The sequence below is a fragment of the Cnephaeus nilssonii genome (assembly GCF_951640355.1).
Source record: "Cnephaeus nilssonii genome assembly, chromosome: 4".
In the NCBI taxonomy this organism is placed as follows: domain Eukaryota; kingdom Metazoa; phylum Chordata; class Mammalia; order Chiroptera; family Vespertilionidae; genus Cnephaeus; species Cnephaeus nilssonii.
The window spans coordinates 12,514,346-12,530,668 of record NC_137075.1 but is presented as its reverse complement, the minus strand read 5'-3'; the positions used below and the strand labels follow the sequence as shown (position 1 = coordinate 12,530,668).

At 42.3% G+C, this 16,323-nt stretch overlaps 1 protein-coding gene across 8 annotated transcripts in view; it reads left to right on the top strand.

The window, feature by feature from the left end:
- The window catches only part of SVIL (supervillin), a 273,866-nt gene that overhangs the window by 171,848 nt on the left and 85,695 nt on the right, over positions 1-16,323 (top strand). For all 8 annotated transcript variants that reach the window (XM_079767917.1, XM_079767916.1, XM_079767919.1 and 5 more), the window contains one exon: positions 4,690-5,362. In XM_079767917.1, coding sequence (XP_079624043.1) covers positions 4,690-5,362 — 673 coding nt within the window. The remainder of the gene's footprint in view (positions 1-4,689; positions 5,363-16,323) is intronic.

The window sequence follows — 16,323 nt, the reverse complement described above, 5'->3', positions numbered from 1 at the left end:
AAAAGTAAATTGTGTAGGTGTAGTTATTTATTATTACACATATTTGTTAAAAATATCAACAACACATTTATGTCCGCTCTGTCCTCCTCACAGGACTGGTTGAGGGCAGCTCCTGCGTTGAGCATCTGCCCCCTGGTGGTCAGTGCGTGTCATAGTGACTGGTCATTCTACCTGTTGTTCTGCTGTTTGGTTGATTTGCATATTAGGGTTTTATTATATAAGACTAGAGGCCCAGTGCACAAAATTTGTGCACTGGGGGAGGTGTCTCTCAGCCCAGCCTGTACCCTCTCCAATCTGGGACCCCTCGGGGGATGTCCAACTGACCGTTTAGGCCCTATCCTGCCTGCCTGCCTGCCTGATTGCCCCTAACAGCTTTAGCCTTCCATCCTGATCGCCCCATAACCACTCCCCTGCCGGCCTAATTGCCCCCAACTGCCCTCCCCTGCTGGCCCAATGGCCCCCAACTGCCCTCCCCTGCCGGCCCAATCACCCCCCACTGCCCTTGCCAGCCAGCCTGATCACCTCCAAATGCCCTCCCCTGCCAGCCCGATTGCCCCCTAACTGGTTGCTCCCCCGCACCAGCCTGATCTCGCCCCTAACTGCTTGCTCTCCCACTGGCCTGATCACCACTAACTGCTTGCTCCCCTGATGGCCTGATCGCCTCTTACCACCTCTGCCTCGGCCCCCGCCACTGTGTCTTTGTCCAGAAGGAAGTCGGACATCCAGAAGATGGCCGGTTGACCCGGTCTAATTAGCATATTACCCTTTTATTAGTATAGACTAGAGGCCTGATGCACAAAATTCGTGCAAGAGTAGGCCTTCCTTCCCCTGGCTTCCAGCACCGGCTTCCCTCTGGCACTGGGACCTGGGCTTCCCTCCAGCATCAGGGAACCGGGCTTCCCTCTGGCACCCAGGACCTGGGCTTGCCTCCAGCCAAGCACCTGGGACCAGGCTTCCCTCGCAACCCTGACTTCGTCCAGAAGGACGTCCGGTCTAATTTGCATATTACGCTTTTATTATTATAGATTAACCTTTTATACACACGAGGGTTTATTTCTGGCTATAAACTTGGTACTCTATTTTTAATTCTTCGTGTATGTAATTTTTAAAATCTTAGTTCTCAAGTTTTCATGCCATAAGTGATCAGAAACTATAGAGATATGCAAACCAATAACATCATGCAGTGAGACCAACACCCCTTTCTGGGGGAGAAACCAGAAACCATCTATACTAAGAAAAGCCTAGGTGGCCCTCGCACCCTCGCGCCCTCATGTCATCACAAGATGGCCGCCACCACATTGTCACAAGATGGCCGCCACAAGATGGCTGCCACAAGATGGCCAGAAGGGGAGAACAGTTGGGGGCAAACAGATCAGCAAGGGAGGGCCGTTGGGGGGGACCAGGCCAGCAGGGGAGGGCAGTTGGGGTGGGACCAGGCCAGCAGGGGAGGGCAGTTGGGGGGGACCAGGCCAGCAGGGGAGGGCAGTTGGGGGGGACCAGGTCAGCAGGGGATGGCAGTTGGGGGCAACCAGGCTGGCAAGGGAGGGCAGTTGGGGGTGAATCAGGCTGACAAGGGAGCAGTTAGGCAGCGATCAGGCTGGAAGGCAGAGGCAGTTAGGGGTGATCAGGCAGGCAGGCAGGCAGGCAAGCGGTTAGGAGCCAGTGGTCCCAGATTGTGAGAGGGATGTCCGAATAAACCAGCAGTTGGACACCTCCCAAGGTGTCCCAGATTGGAGAGGGTGCAGGCCGGGCTGAAGGACACCCCTCCATGCACGAATTTCGTGCACTGGGCCTCTAGTCTATATAAGAAAAGCCTAAGCGACCATTATGGCAGAATGACCAATCGCTATGATGCACACTGACCACCAGGGGGCAGACACTCAACGCAGGAGCTGCCCCCTGGTGGTCAGTGTGCTCCCACGAGGGGAGCGCTGCTCAACCAGAAGCTAGGCTCACGGCTGGCGAGCGCAGCGGCAGTGACAGCAGCCTCTCCCGCCCTGTGGCAGCGCTAAAGAGCAGAGAGCAGGCAGGCATCCCCTGGGGGTCCCGTGAGAGGGCACAGGCCGGGCTAAGGGATTCCCCCCTTAATGCACGAATTTCATGCACTGGACCTCTAGTGTATTATAAGACCATTTAAGCATCACATGTTAGTGAAAAAAGGAAGAGTTATTCAATAAATTGTTCTTGGAAAAAATGGGTGCTTGTGGGGTGGGGTAGGGAACATATTTCTCTTCTCACTTCACACTAAATATAAAAGTAAGTTCCAATTAATTACATGATTAATTTAAATAAAATAAAAAACATGAAAATGTAGGTGAATACATAATTTAAGTTGAATTGAAAAGGACTTTCAAAACATAGAAACAGCTGTGGAAATCACAAATGACCAGGTCAATCGACTTGACTACATAATGATTAACATATGTACTCCAAAGAAAATCTTACAAGTAGACTTCACAAGAAAGTTAAGCAAGTTTGAAATATTTATAAGATAAGACTCATGTTCCTCCTATAAACATTGACACAAACCAATAAAAATGACACTATGAATTAATAGAATACAGAGCAATAAGCTTGACCAGGTATTTCAGAGAAGAAAAAGACTAGTAAACAATAGAAAAATGTGTTTATTCTCTTTTTCTAGTAATCAAAAGGAAATTTTAAAAATTAGCCCTCAATGTTTATAAGAGGAGAGTATATAGTGCAGATTCACGTGTAAATTGATGTAGACTTTATAGAAATGAATTTGACAGTCGAGCATGTATATTAAAACAGAGTGCAGCCACTGTTGAAAACAGTATGAAGTTTCCTCAAAAAATTAAAAATGGAACTCCCATTTGACCCAGTAATCCCCTTCTAGGAATATATCCCAAGAAATCAGAAACACCAATCAGAAAGGATATATGCACCCCTATGTTCATAGCAGCACAATTTACAATAGCTAAGATTGGGAAACAGCCCTACTGCCCATCAGCAGATGAGTGGATTAGAAAACGGTGGTACATCTACACAATGGAATACTATGCTGCTGTAAAAAAGAAGGAACTCTTACCATTTGTAACAGCATGGATGGACCTGGAGAGCATTATGCTAAGTGAAATAACCCCATCGGAGGAAGATAAATATCACCTGATCTTACTCATTTGTGGAATATAATGAACAACATAAACTGATGAAGAAAAGTAGAGCCAGAGACACAGAAGCATTGAACGAACTGTCAAACCTCAGGGGAAGGCAGGGAGTGAGTTTGGGGGTAAGAGATCAACCAAAGAACTTGTATGCATGCATATGAGCATAACCAATGGACACAGACAGTAGAGGGGTGAGGGCATGTACTAGGGGGTGGGAGTAGCCAGGGAGTGGTCAGTGGGGAAAAAAGATTCATGTAATACTTTAAACAATAAAGAATTTAAATTAAAAAAAAAAAAAAGAGTGAAGGAAAAAAAAAAAAAGTTGTACCTCCTGATAAAGCAGTTTTACAGGTCTGTTGAGATAGTAATCAGGAGAATCAGACTGATTAAAAAACAGAAACAACTTAAATACCCAGTAATAAAAAAAGGGTTAAATTAATGATGCATGCCTATTGGATAGGATATTAAAAAGCCTTAAACGAATGATGTCTTCAAAATAAGAGTCCCAAGTATAGGAAAGTGTTTTATCTAGAACATGAATATTATATAAAAATGATTCTATATAGAAAAAAAAATCAATTATATAAAAGACTAGAAGGACTAAATAGAAATGTTTGGTAAATTACTAATTTATTAATTGAACTAGAGGCCCGATGCACAAAGATTCGTGCAAGAATGGGCCTTCCTTCCCCTGGCTTCCTTCCCCTTCACCCTGGCTGGAGCCGCCTTTCCGCCTTCCCACGCTACCCAGAGGCCCGGAATGGCTGGGGTGGTGCAGAACACCTGCGTCATCACCATGGCGATGACACAAGCGTCCCACCCTGCCCCCAGCCGCTCAGCACCTGTGTATGCAAATTAACCTCCATCTTTGTTTGGGTTAATTTGCATACTTACTCCTGATTGGCTGGTGGGCGTCATGAAAGTACAGTCAATTAGCATGTTACTCTTTTATTAGGTAGATTATTATAAATTAGTGATTACTGGTGATTTGGACTTTTACCTTCCTATGTTTTCATGGTAGACATTTTCTATGTCAAGCATGTGTGCTGCAGTTGGAAAAATCCACTTCTATTTTAAAAAACCTGGTGAACACTGACATGGGCCATTATTGTTATGGTTATTCTCAGATCCTATGAAACCACAATTTCTCACTTGTCAGATTACAGCAGTTCAAATATCATCTTTTTCTAGAGGGCTCTGAACTCATCCTCTGGTCTCACTCACAAAATATTAAACTCAGAAATAAAAAACAGTATATTAGTAAGAGGATATAAGCCCTGGGCAAGGACTGAAGAGCTCTCAGGAATGAGGGACTGAGCTTTAGTTTAGCCCTTGCTTTACATGACTTGCAGAGCCCATAGAACATTCCCAGCCTTTATGTATTTCACTGCAGATCTCTAACCTCCAACATCCCAGGTAACCATGTAGCTGATCCACCTGTGTGAGAAACTGGTCCTTCACAGCCTGTGTGCTCAAGTGTGTATTATGTACATAACAGAGTATAGTAAATATATCTTTACTTAAATTTATATTTATTATTCATGTGATCTTCTTGTAGGCCGATCAAATGAAGAGGAAGAAACTTCTGATTCTTCTTTAGAAAAGCAGACTCAACCTAAACACTGCACAGAAACCTCAGGTGTCCATGGTGACTCATCCTATAGTTCAGGTATGGACACCCAGGGTCTTGAGTCCAAAGCTGAAAGGATTGCAAGGTACAAAGCGGAGAGGAGACGGCAACTGGCAGAAAAATACGGGCTAGCCCTGGATTCTGAAGCAGACTCCGAATCTTTGTCTCGATATACCAAGTCCAGGAGGGAGCCAGATGCTGTTGAGAAAAGGGGAGGAAAAAGTGACAGGCCGGCTGAGTCAAGCAAAGATTTCAGTTCTCTATACTCCAGCACTGAGATCCCAAGGCTCAAAACCTGTGTGGCTGAATCCCAGGACTATGCCCTCCATGCCAGGGATGGTGTTTCCAACACAGAGGTGCTGCTAAACATGGAAAACCAAAGACGAGGTCAAGAGCTGAATGCCACTGGGCAGCAGGCCCTGGACCTGCCCCCCACAGTTGAGAGTTCCTCATCCTTCCAGTTTTGCGGGCAAGACTGCTCCTTCAGTGAAGTGCCAAAGTCCCCAAAGCAAATGCACAGCATGCCCCTCTCTTCACCTGGGCAGCCAGCCTCCCCAAGCCACTCTGGTGACCCGCCACTCCTGGCTGAAGCTCGATCAAGGTAAGCATTCAGCCCTGCTGACCACTTGTCTTCTCATGGCCTCCAAGGTCTTAGAGTCTGGGTATTCCTGGCATTATTTAGAATCTGGGCTCATATATATGATGTGTTAATTTTCACAATATCAAAACAGGTTCTACCAAAGCAGGAAGCCTTATTATTATTATTATTTTAATAAACTAAACAAGTGCCATGGGAGCACTTGCATGGATGCCTTGTTTTAGGGCCCTTCTTTTTACTGGTTTTCAACTGCCTTTTAACGTTGTCTTTTTCTTTTATTTGTTTTTCTGTAATCATACCCAAGACTGTTTGGTGATTGCTTTTGTTGTCATTTAAAATCCCAAAGTAGAAGGACCACCACTAACCAGTGGAAGGGTTTCGGTTTAAGGTATGAGATGTGACTACAGTATATAATGACGATAACTATAACATGTAGTTATGTGATTATATCAACACACTAAGAATGTAGTTGTTTGTAAGAATGCCTTATTAAAAAGATCAGCCATTAAGAGACATAACTGTGTAATAAGATCAACCAGAGACAATACAGCTCTCATTTGGAAAAATCGGAAAAGGCATAAAATCAGAAAGTCAAATACCAGAAGAGAGTATATGTTTCTAAATTTAAATTTCTAGATTAAATATTTAGGTTTAATTTACAAAGTGTGGTGACCATCTTTAAAATGTAATTACTTAAACATTCTACTTTAAGGTTTGAGGTAATTGTCTAGGTCAGCTAGGTCTAAGTAAACTCAAAAGTGTATTTTTTAGCTCAGGCAGGCATTAGCTTCACAGGTGAATTGAGAAGGGGTGAGAATCTAAGGTCAAGCAAATTTACTCTGAAGAAAAAAAAAAGTTGGAAAATACTTCTATTTATTTCACATAAGGACAGAGCAGTAAATGTGATTGCTTTTAGGCAGTGGTAATACATCTAAAGCAGATCATTTTAATCCAATCTTCAGTTCTTTCTGCAGTTGCTATCTTAGCCACAGTTTGAGCAGCCTCTTTTACAAAGTATCTTTTCAGCTACCTGGACTTGCAAGCTGGAGCTCTCTGATACTCATCATGACAGAATAATTTCACATACCTGAGAGGGCCCTCTAAGAAAAAGAAAGAGGTTTTGTGATCTTTAACATTTGAGCTTTTCCTCCACTCTTATATTATGATGTAAAGCCTCAGGCCACATCCCCCACCCGGCGGGGCTTGACGGGGGACCTCAAGGTACGCCCCCACCCCTGTGCTGGGCCAGGGGACCTCAGGCCACGCCTCCCACCCTGGCGCCCGGGGACCTGAGGCTGCGCCCCCTGCCCAGCGGGGCTTGACGGAGGCCCTGAGGCTATGTCCCCCACCCGGCAGGGCTTGATGGGGGACCTGAGGCTACTTGACTTCTGGGTTTTGCAGTATGAGAAAAAAATTTCATGTGTTTTAGTAAAGGTCCGTCTTTACTCACTTGATCATCCACACTGAAATATTTAGTGACATCAGCTTCTAAGATAGTTAAATACTATAGATCCTGAAGTTGTATTTTGAGGGCCTTTGTTCAGCCTTTGGACTTTACTTGACATTTAAGGACTGTGACCTGTTGTTTTATATTTTGAAAAGAAAGCCTGGTGTTTGGGAAATTTGCATTTCATAGTAGAAACCGTGTTCTTGGCTTAATTAATTTCTATCAAAGAAAATTTTTCATGTGCTCTGTGAGAAAGACAAAGAAACCTAACATTCCAATTTAGGAAGAAAGAGATTTACAATGACCTGGTTTTAAAAAAAATAATGGGGAATCTATTTTCTGGTTGCCATATTATGAAAACTGTTTAAGCTGTTATCACAGTATATAGGTTAGTCATCTGGATCATCCTATCTAATAAAGAGGTAATATGCAAATTGACTGTCATGCCATCACAAAGATGGCAACATCCACAGCGGAGGTGAGGTTTCCGTAACACAAGATGGCTGCACCCACAGCGGGGGCTGAGTTCCCGTAACGAGCCTTAACAAGCAGTCAGCAGGGACCTGAGGCTGCATGGCGCTGGGCTGGGGCAGGGGACCTCAGGCCACGTCCCCCGCCCGGCGGGGCTTGACGGGGGACCTCAAGGTGTGCCCCCACCCCTGTGCTGGGCCAGGGGATCTCCGGCCGCGCCTCCCACCCTGGCGCCGGGGGACCTGAGGCTGCGCCCCCTGCCCATCGGGGCTTGACGGAGGCCCTGAGGCTATGTCCCCCCACCCGGCAGGGCTTGATGGGGGACCTGAGGCTATGCCCCACGCCCGGCACCAGGCCAGGAGACCTGAGGCTGCACCCCCCGCCCGGCGGGGCTTGACAAGGGTGGGGCCAGCCGGGTCTGGATCTTGCCCAATGGGGGTGGGGCCAACTGGGTCTGGGTCTAGCATGATTTTTAGGGGCTGCGTGTGTTCGGGGACTTGACTCTGGGTCACACGGCATGCCCCATACTCTGACAGGAGGAAGATTTTCTTATACATTTTACAAATTTTCTTTCATCTCTGACACTTCTATTATAGAGAAAGGGCAAATAGCAACATTAAAATATTCCTTTAATTAATCCCCTTTTAATGTGCACGAATTTCGTGCACCGGGCCACTAGTATGTAATAGATTCTTGGTGATATTTTGAATCAGTTGTAATAATAATTAAAGCTTAGTTGAGTATTTCAGGTAAAAAGATAGGATAATTAATAGTTTTGTGTGAGTTCAAATCTTAATATTCAGAATATTATATAACTTAAAATCTTGAGATACTTCTTTCTAAGTTATCTCAAGAGGAATATTTCCTAGAAGTTTCCTAAGCCTAGTCTTAGCCTCACGTTGCCTTACCATAAAGAAAGGCTTAAAAGAACTAAGAAATTGTAAAGGAGTCCTTGAGGAAGCACATGCTTTATTTTAGTAAATCATTCAAGGTATACAATTCTATGACTTATAGGCAAAGAAACACAAATCATTTCATATATAGACAGAAACATCTGATCTATCTATCTTTACATTAAAAATAGTGCAAAAGTGCCCTAGCTGGTTTGGCTCAGTGGATAGTGTCAGCCGGGGGCTGAAGGGTCCCAAGGCATTTGTGGAAGGCAACCAATAGATATGTCTCTCTCTACATCGATATTTCTCTCTCTGTGTCTCTCCCCCTCCCTTCCACTCTCTCTAAAAATCACCTGAAAAATATCCTCGGGTGAGGATTAACAAAAAAAAATACTATTAATAATATAAGTACTATTAATACTATTTTTAGTGTGACACGTATGACATTAAAAATAATTAAGATTTATTTTGTAATGACACCAGTCGTTCATCTTGTAAAGATGGACTTCAAAAGGATTACCATTTTGCTAAATGTCCACTCTCCAGCACCAAGTAATTCAGGTGTCAGAAAATCACTGTTGTCTGATTTCCATTTGTGGGAAAGAAAGATAAAAAAATTCTTTGTGAACTAAAACACTAACCAAAGAAACCTCAGTTACCCAAGAGCCATGAGTGAAAATAAGATGTCATTCAATATGGAAATAGGTAACAGAAAAGTTTAAGAAGATTAAGGAATGACAAAAAAGTGTCTACAAATAACAAAACATTTTAATAGCGTGTGTCATCGTGGGTTTGTTCTGTCATTGAAATAGAATGTTTTTCTCACTGCTATACTGTATTGATCAGCTAGCTCTGTTAGGATTTTTGGCTGTGATTTTATTTTGTGCTCACTAGTATGAGACTGTTTTTGTTTCATTAATTAAATATGAATACATCACTCATGAATATACCATCACAAGACTACCTGCCATAGCTTGAAAATTCAAATATGAGCCAAATGTCAAATGCTCAGTTTTGTATGTACTCACATATACTGACACATGTACACACAGAATAATCATCAGCTCTTGTACTTCACTGTACTACTGTTTTTAAGCTTTATAGTATAGTATAAGCTCAATAACAGTCTTTAGGCAATATTTAGCTGAGTAATAAATTTATTTTAGAATTGTTTAATGTTCAGTTTATATGATAAAGAAGATATATATTATGTATATACAGGATGGTGCAAAAGTAGGTTTACAGTGGTTTGTATGGAAAATAATACAATAATTAATAAACAATAATACAAGAATAAACTGTTTTGCATACTCATAACTGTAAGTCTACTCTTGCCCAACCCTGTATGGGTATAGGTTACAGGGTCTTTAGCTTAGAAATCCTGTTGGTTGCCTGGGAATCAGGTGAACACATTTTTCTGAAACAAGTTAGGAACACACAGAGTAATGGAATGGACTATAAGATACCTCCCAACCCCCACTTCCCAATCCTGCCAAGCCTGGTAAACTTGGAATTTAGAAACTGTGTTTTCTGGACAAGGTAGTGTTATTCATATGAACCATTCTTTGTTAATTCATTCAGCCCTCTGTGGATTTTAGAATAAAATTTAAAGTCATTTGGGGCCATGGATTATTCAAATTTTTAAAAATCTGAGCTGATACTGTTAGAAATCCTGAATCAAAGCTCTTAATGAATTTGCTACTTTGTGTATCTCTTGATATTAAAAAAATAAATAGCCCTGGTGGATGTAGCTTAATTGGTTGGAATCCCATGCACCGAAGGGTTGCAGGTTTGATCCTGGTCAGGACCTATGCGGGAGGCAACTGATCGATGCTTCTCACATCGATATTTCTCTCTTTCTCTCCTGTCCCTTACTCTCTCTCTCTAAAATTAATAAAAACATTTAGCAGACATTTGAATTTTCAGGATATAGTAGCAAGTATTTTGGGTGACATATTCATATTGAAGTCAATGAACAGAAATTGAGGTGAGGATGATAGATAGATAGATAGATAGATAGATAGATAGATAGATAGATAGATAGATAGAATTTTAAAATGTACCATATTGGTTACTTCTGAGTGGAAACACTTTACCCAAACCCACATCTGCTGTTTTCCTGAGTATCAACTGTGACTCCCTGTTCCCAGTGAACTATGCGACTGGCAAAGGGGAGAATGACATCTAATTTTCTGGTGGTGATCTACTCTAGAAAACCCTCATTCATTTTTTTTTATTGTTGCTCTACTTCAATCTTCATCACTCCTTTTCTCACTGAATAAATCGTAATATTAGTGACCAGAAAATGATTCTAGTGGTTCCATGCAGTGATGATGCTGAAATTTGACCCGAGACAGCTGCCACTGGTAAAAGATGGTTTGGGCAGGGCTCCCTGTAACAGCAGAGAGCTGTGGAGGGCTCAGGATAGGCCAGGGAAGCCTCCACAATGAACCCTTTTCTGTAACACTGTGACATGCAGACTGGGCCACCTAAGAAGGAAAGGGGCTTATGCTGCCTTCTTATAGTTTATTTCTGATTGCATTTGTCTCCATTGAGAGGTGTGCCTCTAAAAATGATCCCCAGGTCCTCCAGCTCATTTTTTTTAGTTAATTGTCTGCTTACCTGCACTGATAGAAATGTCCACATGAGACTGATGCTGAGGGAGGTAACTGCCTCTTGACCCTCAGCATTACTATCTCTGCCTGTCTCTCCAGTGGCAGGAAGGCGGTGGAACACGTGCTCCATGTCACAGCAGAACGTCCTGAAAAACAGACTTCTGAGTATCCACCCCCCAAAGAAGAGACTTCGAGGTTCCTTCCAGCGTTGGGATGGCATCCTTTTCACCTTTTAGTCCCTGTACCCCCCACATCTGCTGTCCTCGCCCTGCTCTCCGAGTTTGGATATTAACATATGCTGAACTCACTCCCATTTTCTTTTCATTTTATTCTCTTCTCACTGGCAAGCATCAATTTCTGTTCATTGACTTCAATATGAATATGTCACCCAAAATACTTGCTACTATGTCCTGAAAATTCAAATGTCTGCTGAATTTTAAATGCAGAAATTTGCCTATGTGCATGAGCCCTTGAACATTCATATGCCTGTGTGTATGTCCAAAGCAACCATTAGCACTTCTTCCAAACAAGTAACTTCAGCAAATAAACTGTTCATTTTAATGAGATGCTGAAAGTTAATAGCCATTTTTCTTAAGCTGACTAATGTTTTATAATGAGAAGCTGTTACATAATTAGAGCTGGAAACTATTTTTATTGTGCTGGACTTGACCTCACTTTGTGATCAGGAAGCACTGTTGTACTCTGTTGACTCTTAGGGGTTATAGGATGTTTTGGCATAACCTTATATATTGAGGGACAGAAACCAACAGAAATTCCTGTCCTCTGTGACAATTATACACTGAGTGGCCAGATTATTATGATCTCTGAATGCATAATAATCTGGCCACTCAGTGTATATCCTATATAATAAAAGGCTAATATGCAAATTGTTCCCTCGACCAAGAGTTCGGCCAGCAGGCAGGCCAGCCAACTGCCTATGTCCCCTCCCCCTGGCCAGGCTGGCCGGACCCACCCATGCACGAATTCATGCACTGGGCCTCTAATATATACATACACACACACTGAGTGGCCAGATTATTATGCGTTCCGAGATCATAATAATCTGGCCACTCAATGTATTTCCTGGTAATATAATTCTCTGCCAGCCAGTTACCACATCATAAAAAGGTTCTATTACAACCTAGTTCACTATCTCATGGTTCTCTTATCCACAGTAACCTTGTCGTCCTCGCCCAGGGAAGGTAGCTTCTGCCCTGTGGGAAGTTAGCTTTCCCAAGACCCCACAAAATAGATATTTGATGTTAAATAATTTTGAAGTCTTAGAAACAGAAGTAACTCTGGAGATTATTTAGTTTAAAAATCTAGTTTATACATGAAGAAACTAAAGATAAAAGCACTTAAATAACTGGATTAAAACCACATAGCTACTTTGACAAAACTGAGCCCATTAGCCATCACCCATTTACTCATTCAGGTTCTCTGAATCCATCAGTTCTTTCCATTATACTCTGCTCTTGTTGTTTATGGAAGTTCTGGTTTCCATCATAGTGGAAAAGAGAGTTTGCTGTTTATGCCCTTTGAAGGTTAGAGATTGTAGGAAAGAAGATCAGGGGTATTATAGAAAAGCCTTGTCCTCATAAACAAAAGGAAAACTTGTAGTCTAGGAGGATTCCAACTCGGCAGGCATCCGTCCATCTGTCCATACCTCATAGGTGTTGACTTATGTCTTCATTTCTGCTCTAATATAGTTTTGAAGAAAATTATATTGAGCCATTGAGCCTTCTGTGTTCCAGTCACTGTACTTCTAGCTGGGAATATCTTTTTTTTTTTTTTTTAAGTGTGGAAAATAACTCTGCCGGTGTGGCTCAGCAGTTGAGCATTGACCCAGGAACCAAGAGATCACTGGTTCAATTCCTGGTTAGAGCACATGCCAGGGTTGCTGGCTCCATCCCTGTAGGGGGTGTGCAGGAGGCAGCTGATCAGTGATGTTTCCCTCTCATTGATGTTTCTACCTTTCTATTCCTCTCCCTTCCTCTCTCTCTCTCTCAAAATCTATAAAAACATATTTTTAAAAATGTATGGGAAATGACCATAGCACAATGGGGTAATTAAAGTTCTAGAAGACAAGGTTGGGTAACATGAGAAAACAAAAATGGTATATTACTTCTCTCTTGGAGAAGTGATCATAATTGAACCAAATTCTTAAGAATGTGGTGAGTTTGTAGGACTGGACAGAGGCTGCCCCAGATAGGAAGGCACAGATGTCCATTGTCAACCTAGAAGGAAGGGGACAGATGAGGCTGAGAGCCAGGTGGAAACCAATCCTGGAGTGCCTCAGATGACACATCAAGGCAATTGGCCTTTGTCTTGTGGACAATGGGAAGTGCCTGAAGGATTTTAGAGCAAGGATGATTGATTATGCATTTTAGAAAGATCACTCTGGAGGAGTGTGGAGGGTTGATCTGAAGAATTGATTCCAGTTATTGAGGCCACTGACGTTGTGCTTGCAGTTACCTAGACATGAGATAATGAAGTCTCTGGTTCCAAGTTAAGCTTTGCCACTAACTTGGTCCTATTTGGCATTTCATTAAATAATCTGGAAGATATTGATGTTAGGGTGATCAGATTTCTGGAAGAGGGGTTGTAAATATGTTTGGTGACATAAAGAGAGAGATGTGAGGGAGGGAAGGAACAGGAAGAGAGATGAGAGGAAGGGCCAGAGAGAGGAGAGGGAACAGGAGCATGGAGGTAAGGGATCCCATGTACCTGGAATAATGGTTGGAAACTATCAAGATGCAATTTCATAAAGTTCTGTATTTAGAGGTGGGGGGTGGGGAGGGGGGGGGAGTCAGTGTACAAGATCAGAACTGGGAAACCTGATTTGACAGTAGTTCATGGGAAACAGACTTAGGAGTTTCAGTCGCCAGTAAGGTCTTTATGTGATGACCAACATGGCTACTCCAATCTTGGGTACACTAATGAAGGTGGACTGTCAATAGCACAAGTGGTCCTGGCCCACCTGTTGTCTGCAGTGTCAGATGACATCTGGGTCTCTCATTCTAATTGAGTTGTTGACAAATAAGAACATGTCCAGAGAGGCTACCTTCCCATCTACCCTGCATTCTCGACCTTTCCAAGTTTTTATAACCCTCTCTCTGTATTAATAGAATCTGTAATCATTTTTGGAGTCTCTTATACCTTCTCTAGTACTTAGACTCTCAAACCAGTCTGTCTTCTCACTGTCTTTTTCCCAGCACAGTTATAAAGCTGAAGGTTGGTTTGGCATAGGGAGTCCTAATGTTATCAGTCTGGCTCATCATTGATGATGACTCTGCCAAAAGGGAAAGGAAGAGAGAGACCATGAACCAAAATAGGTGTCTCATAAATGCAGCTTCCCCCACACCGCGAGTCTTAGGAAGAAGGACATTCAAATGCTCAGCATCCTACAAGGCTGGCATACGCAGGAAGGGATTTTAGCAAGTTTGTCAAGATTCACTCGAACCATGAATGGAACCATGAATTTGATACTATGCCAAATTGATTGGTAAGGATGGTCTCAATGACAGCATTACTTTAGTAGAAGCCTTACCAGAACATAGATACCTTGTCTTAGTCGTTTTCTTGTGTTCTTCCCTGCTATTGCCCAGTGTCTAGCACATACCAGGTGGCTCAATAAGTGATTTTTGAATGAATGTTCTCCTGCTTTCTGTTTTCTTAGTGTCACCAAACTATAGCAGTGCTTCTTGAACCATTTATTAGCCCACAGTCTATAGAGACTTGCACCTGAATGTAAATCATGGGTCATTTCATTCATCCACAGAGTCATTCTATAAAAGAAAAGTCAGCTGGCTAGCAATGTTCCCTTTCTCTGGCATAAGCCTTTTATCTAACCATGGATCAGTGGCACCGGTCAGCAGAACACCCTTGAATAGCACTTGTTTATGCTCTGAGGCTTTTTCCACTTTGAGGTTAGAATTCTTATATTATACTCTTGAGTCAGTGTGCTCATAAATGTTAAGCTGTGAGTGGGAATCACAATAAGTGAGCAAAAACACTATTGGCTGTTTTGAGACTGGATTACGTTTGTTCTAGGAAGGGCCATTAGAATTCAAGCAGGAGACAGGGAAATCCAAATTCAACTGGGAATCACAAATTTGATCCATTTTGGAAGGCTCACCACAGCCCTTCCTCAGACCCCAGTGCTTTCTCGGACAATTCTGTGTGTATGCACGTTCCTCCTGACATCACCCTGTACTGGCTGAGGTTGCAGCATTTCAGCATTCAACACTGAGGTTAGCTGAGATGGAAGAAATTGCTTATCTCACATGTTTCTCCTGCATCTGCCCTAAAAAGACTCTAAATTTCTACCTTTTATTACTCAAAAAGTCCTTAATCTGTAATTCAACAGCGATATATTTTTAATTGGGGTATAATATACATCAAAATTCACATAGTTTAAGGATGATGCAGGTTGATGAGTTTGGGGAAAAGTAAAGCCTTTACCCCAGTCAAAATAGAAAAGGTTTCCATCAGCCCTGTGCCCCTGTCCACAAACACTGATCCATATACATATATATGTGTGTGTGTGTGTGTGTGTGTGTGTGTGTGTGTGTGTGTGTGTATATATATATATATATATATATATATATATATATATATATATGTATATATATATATGTGTGTGTATATATATATTGATTTCAGAGAGGAATGGAGAGGGAGAGAGAGATAGTATCAATGATGAGAGTCATTGATTGGCTGCCTCCTTCACGCCCCCTACTAGGGATCGAGTCGCAACCCAGGCATGTGTCCTGAACAGGAATCCAACAGTGACCTCCTGGTTCATGGGTGGACACTCAGTCACTGAGCCATGCCAGCCAGGCTGATTCTTGACTCTACTTAGCTGCCGTAGTCTGGTCATATCATATATTCAACTCATTATATAAAACTAATCCTGCCTACTCTTTGTGTTTTAACCAAGCCTTAATTGTGAAAAGTAGTTAAGCACAACATTAAAGAATACTGAAAAAAAAAAAAAATAATAGCATCCATGCAAGATTTAAAGAAATAAAAATAAAAGAACCCAACACATTGTAACCACTATTCAGAAGTGATCTCCTTTTTTTAAAAAAAAAACTAACCTGCTGTAATACAGTTTCTCCAAAACAATGCCAGAAATTAATTTTGTATTTTTATGCAATGATGTGGTTTTTAATCTGAGGTTGGGCATCCCTCAGGCACCTGGAGTATTATGATCAAGCTGTGCTCCACAGTGGAGAACTTGGCCCCAAACTTCCAGTATGTTGGGTAGTTTGGGGGTTAGCTAGCCAGAACAGCTCTGTACTCTTGTTTCACCATTTTGGGGAGCCAAGGCATGCGTTTAATCAGCTTCCCAGATGAAGAATTTAGCTTCCTTACCAATGTAAACACTGAAAGGGCCCACTCTGGGCTCTCCTCATTTCTTAACTCAGGTTTCCCAGTCTCTTTAAGCTTCGGGGGAAAAATATGAAGAAAAGAAAGAAAAAGATCAAAAACAGATTTTGTGGAATTGACTGTGTGTGGTCCACATTTTTTAAA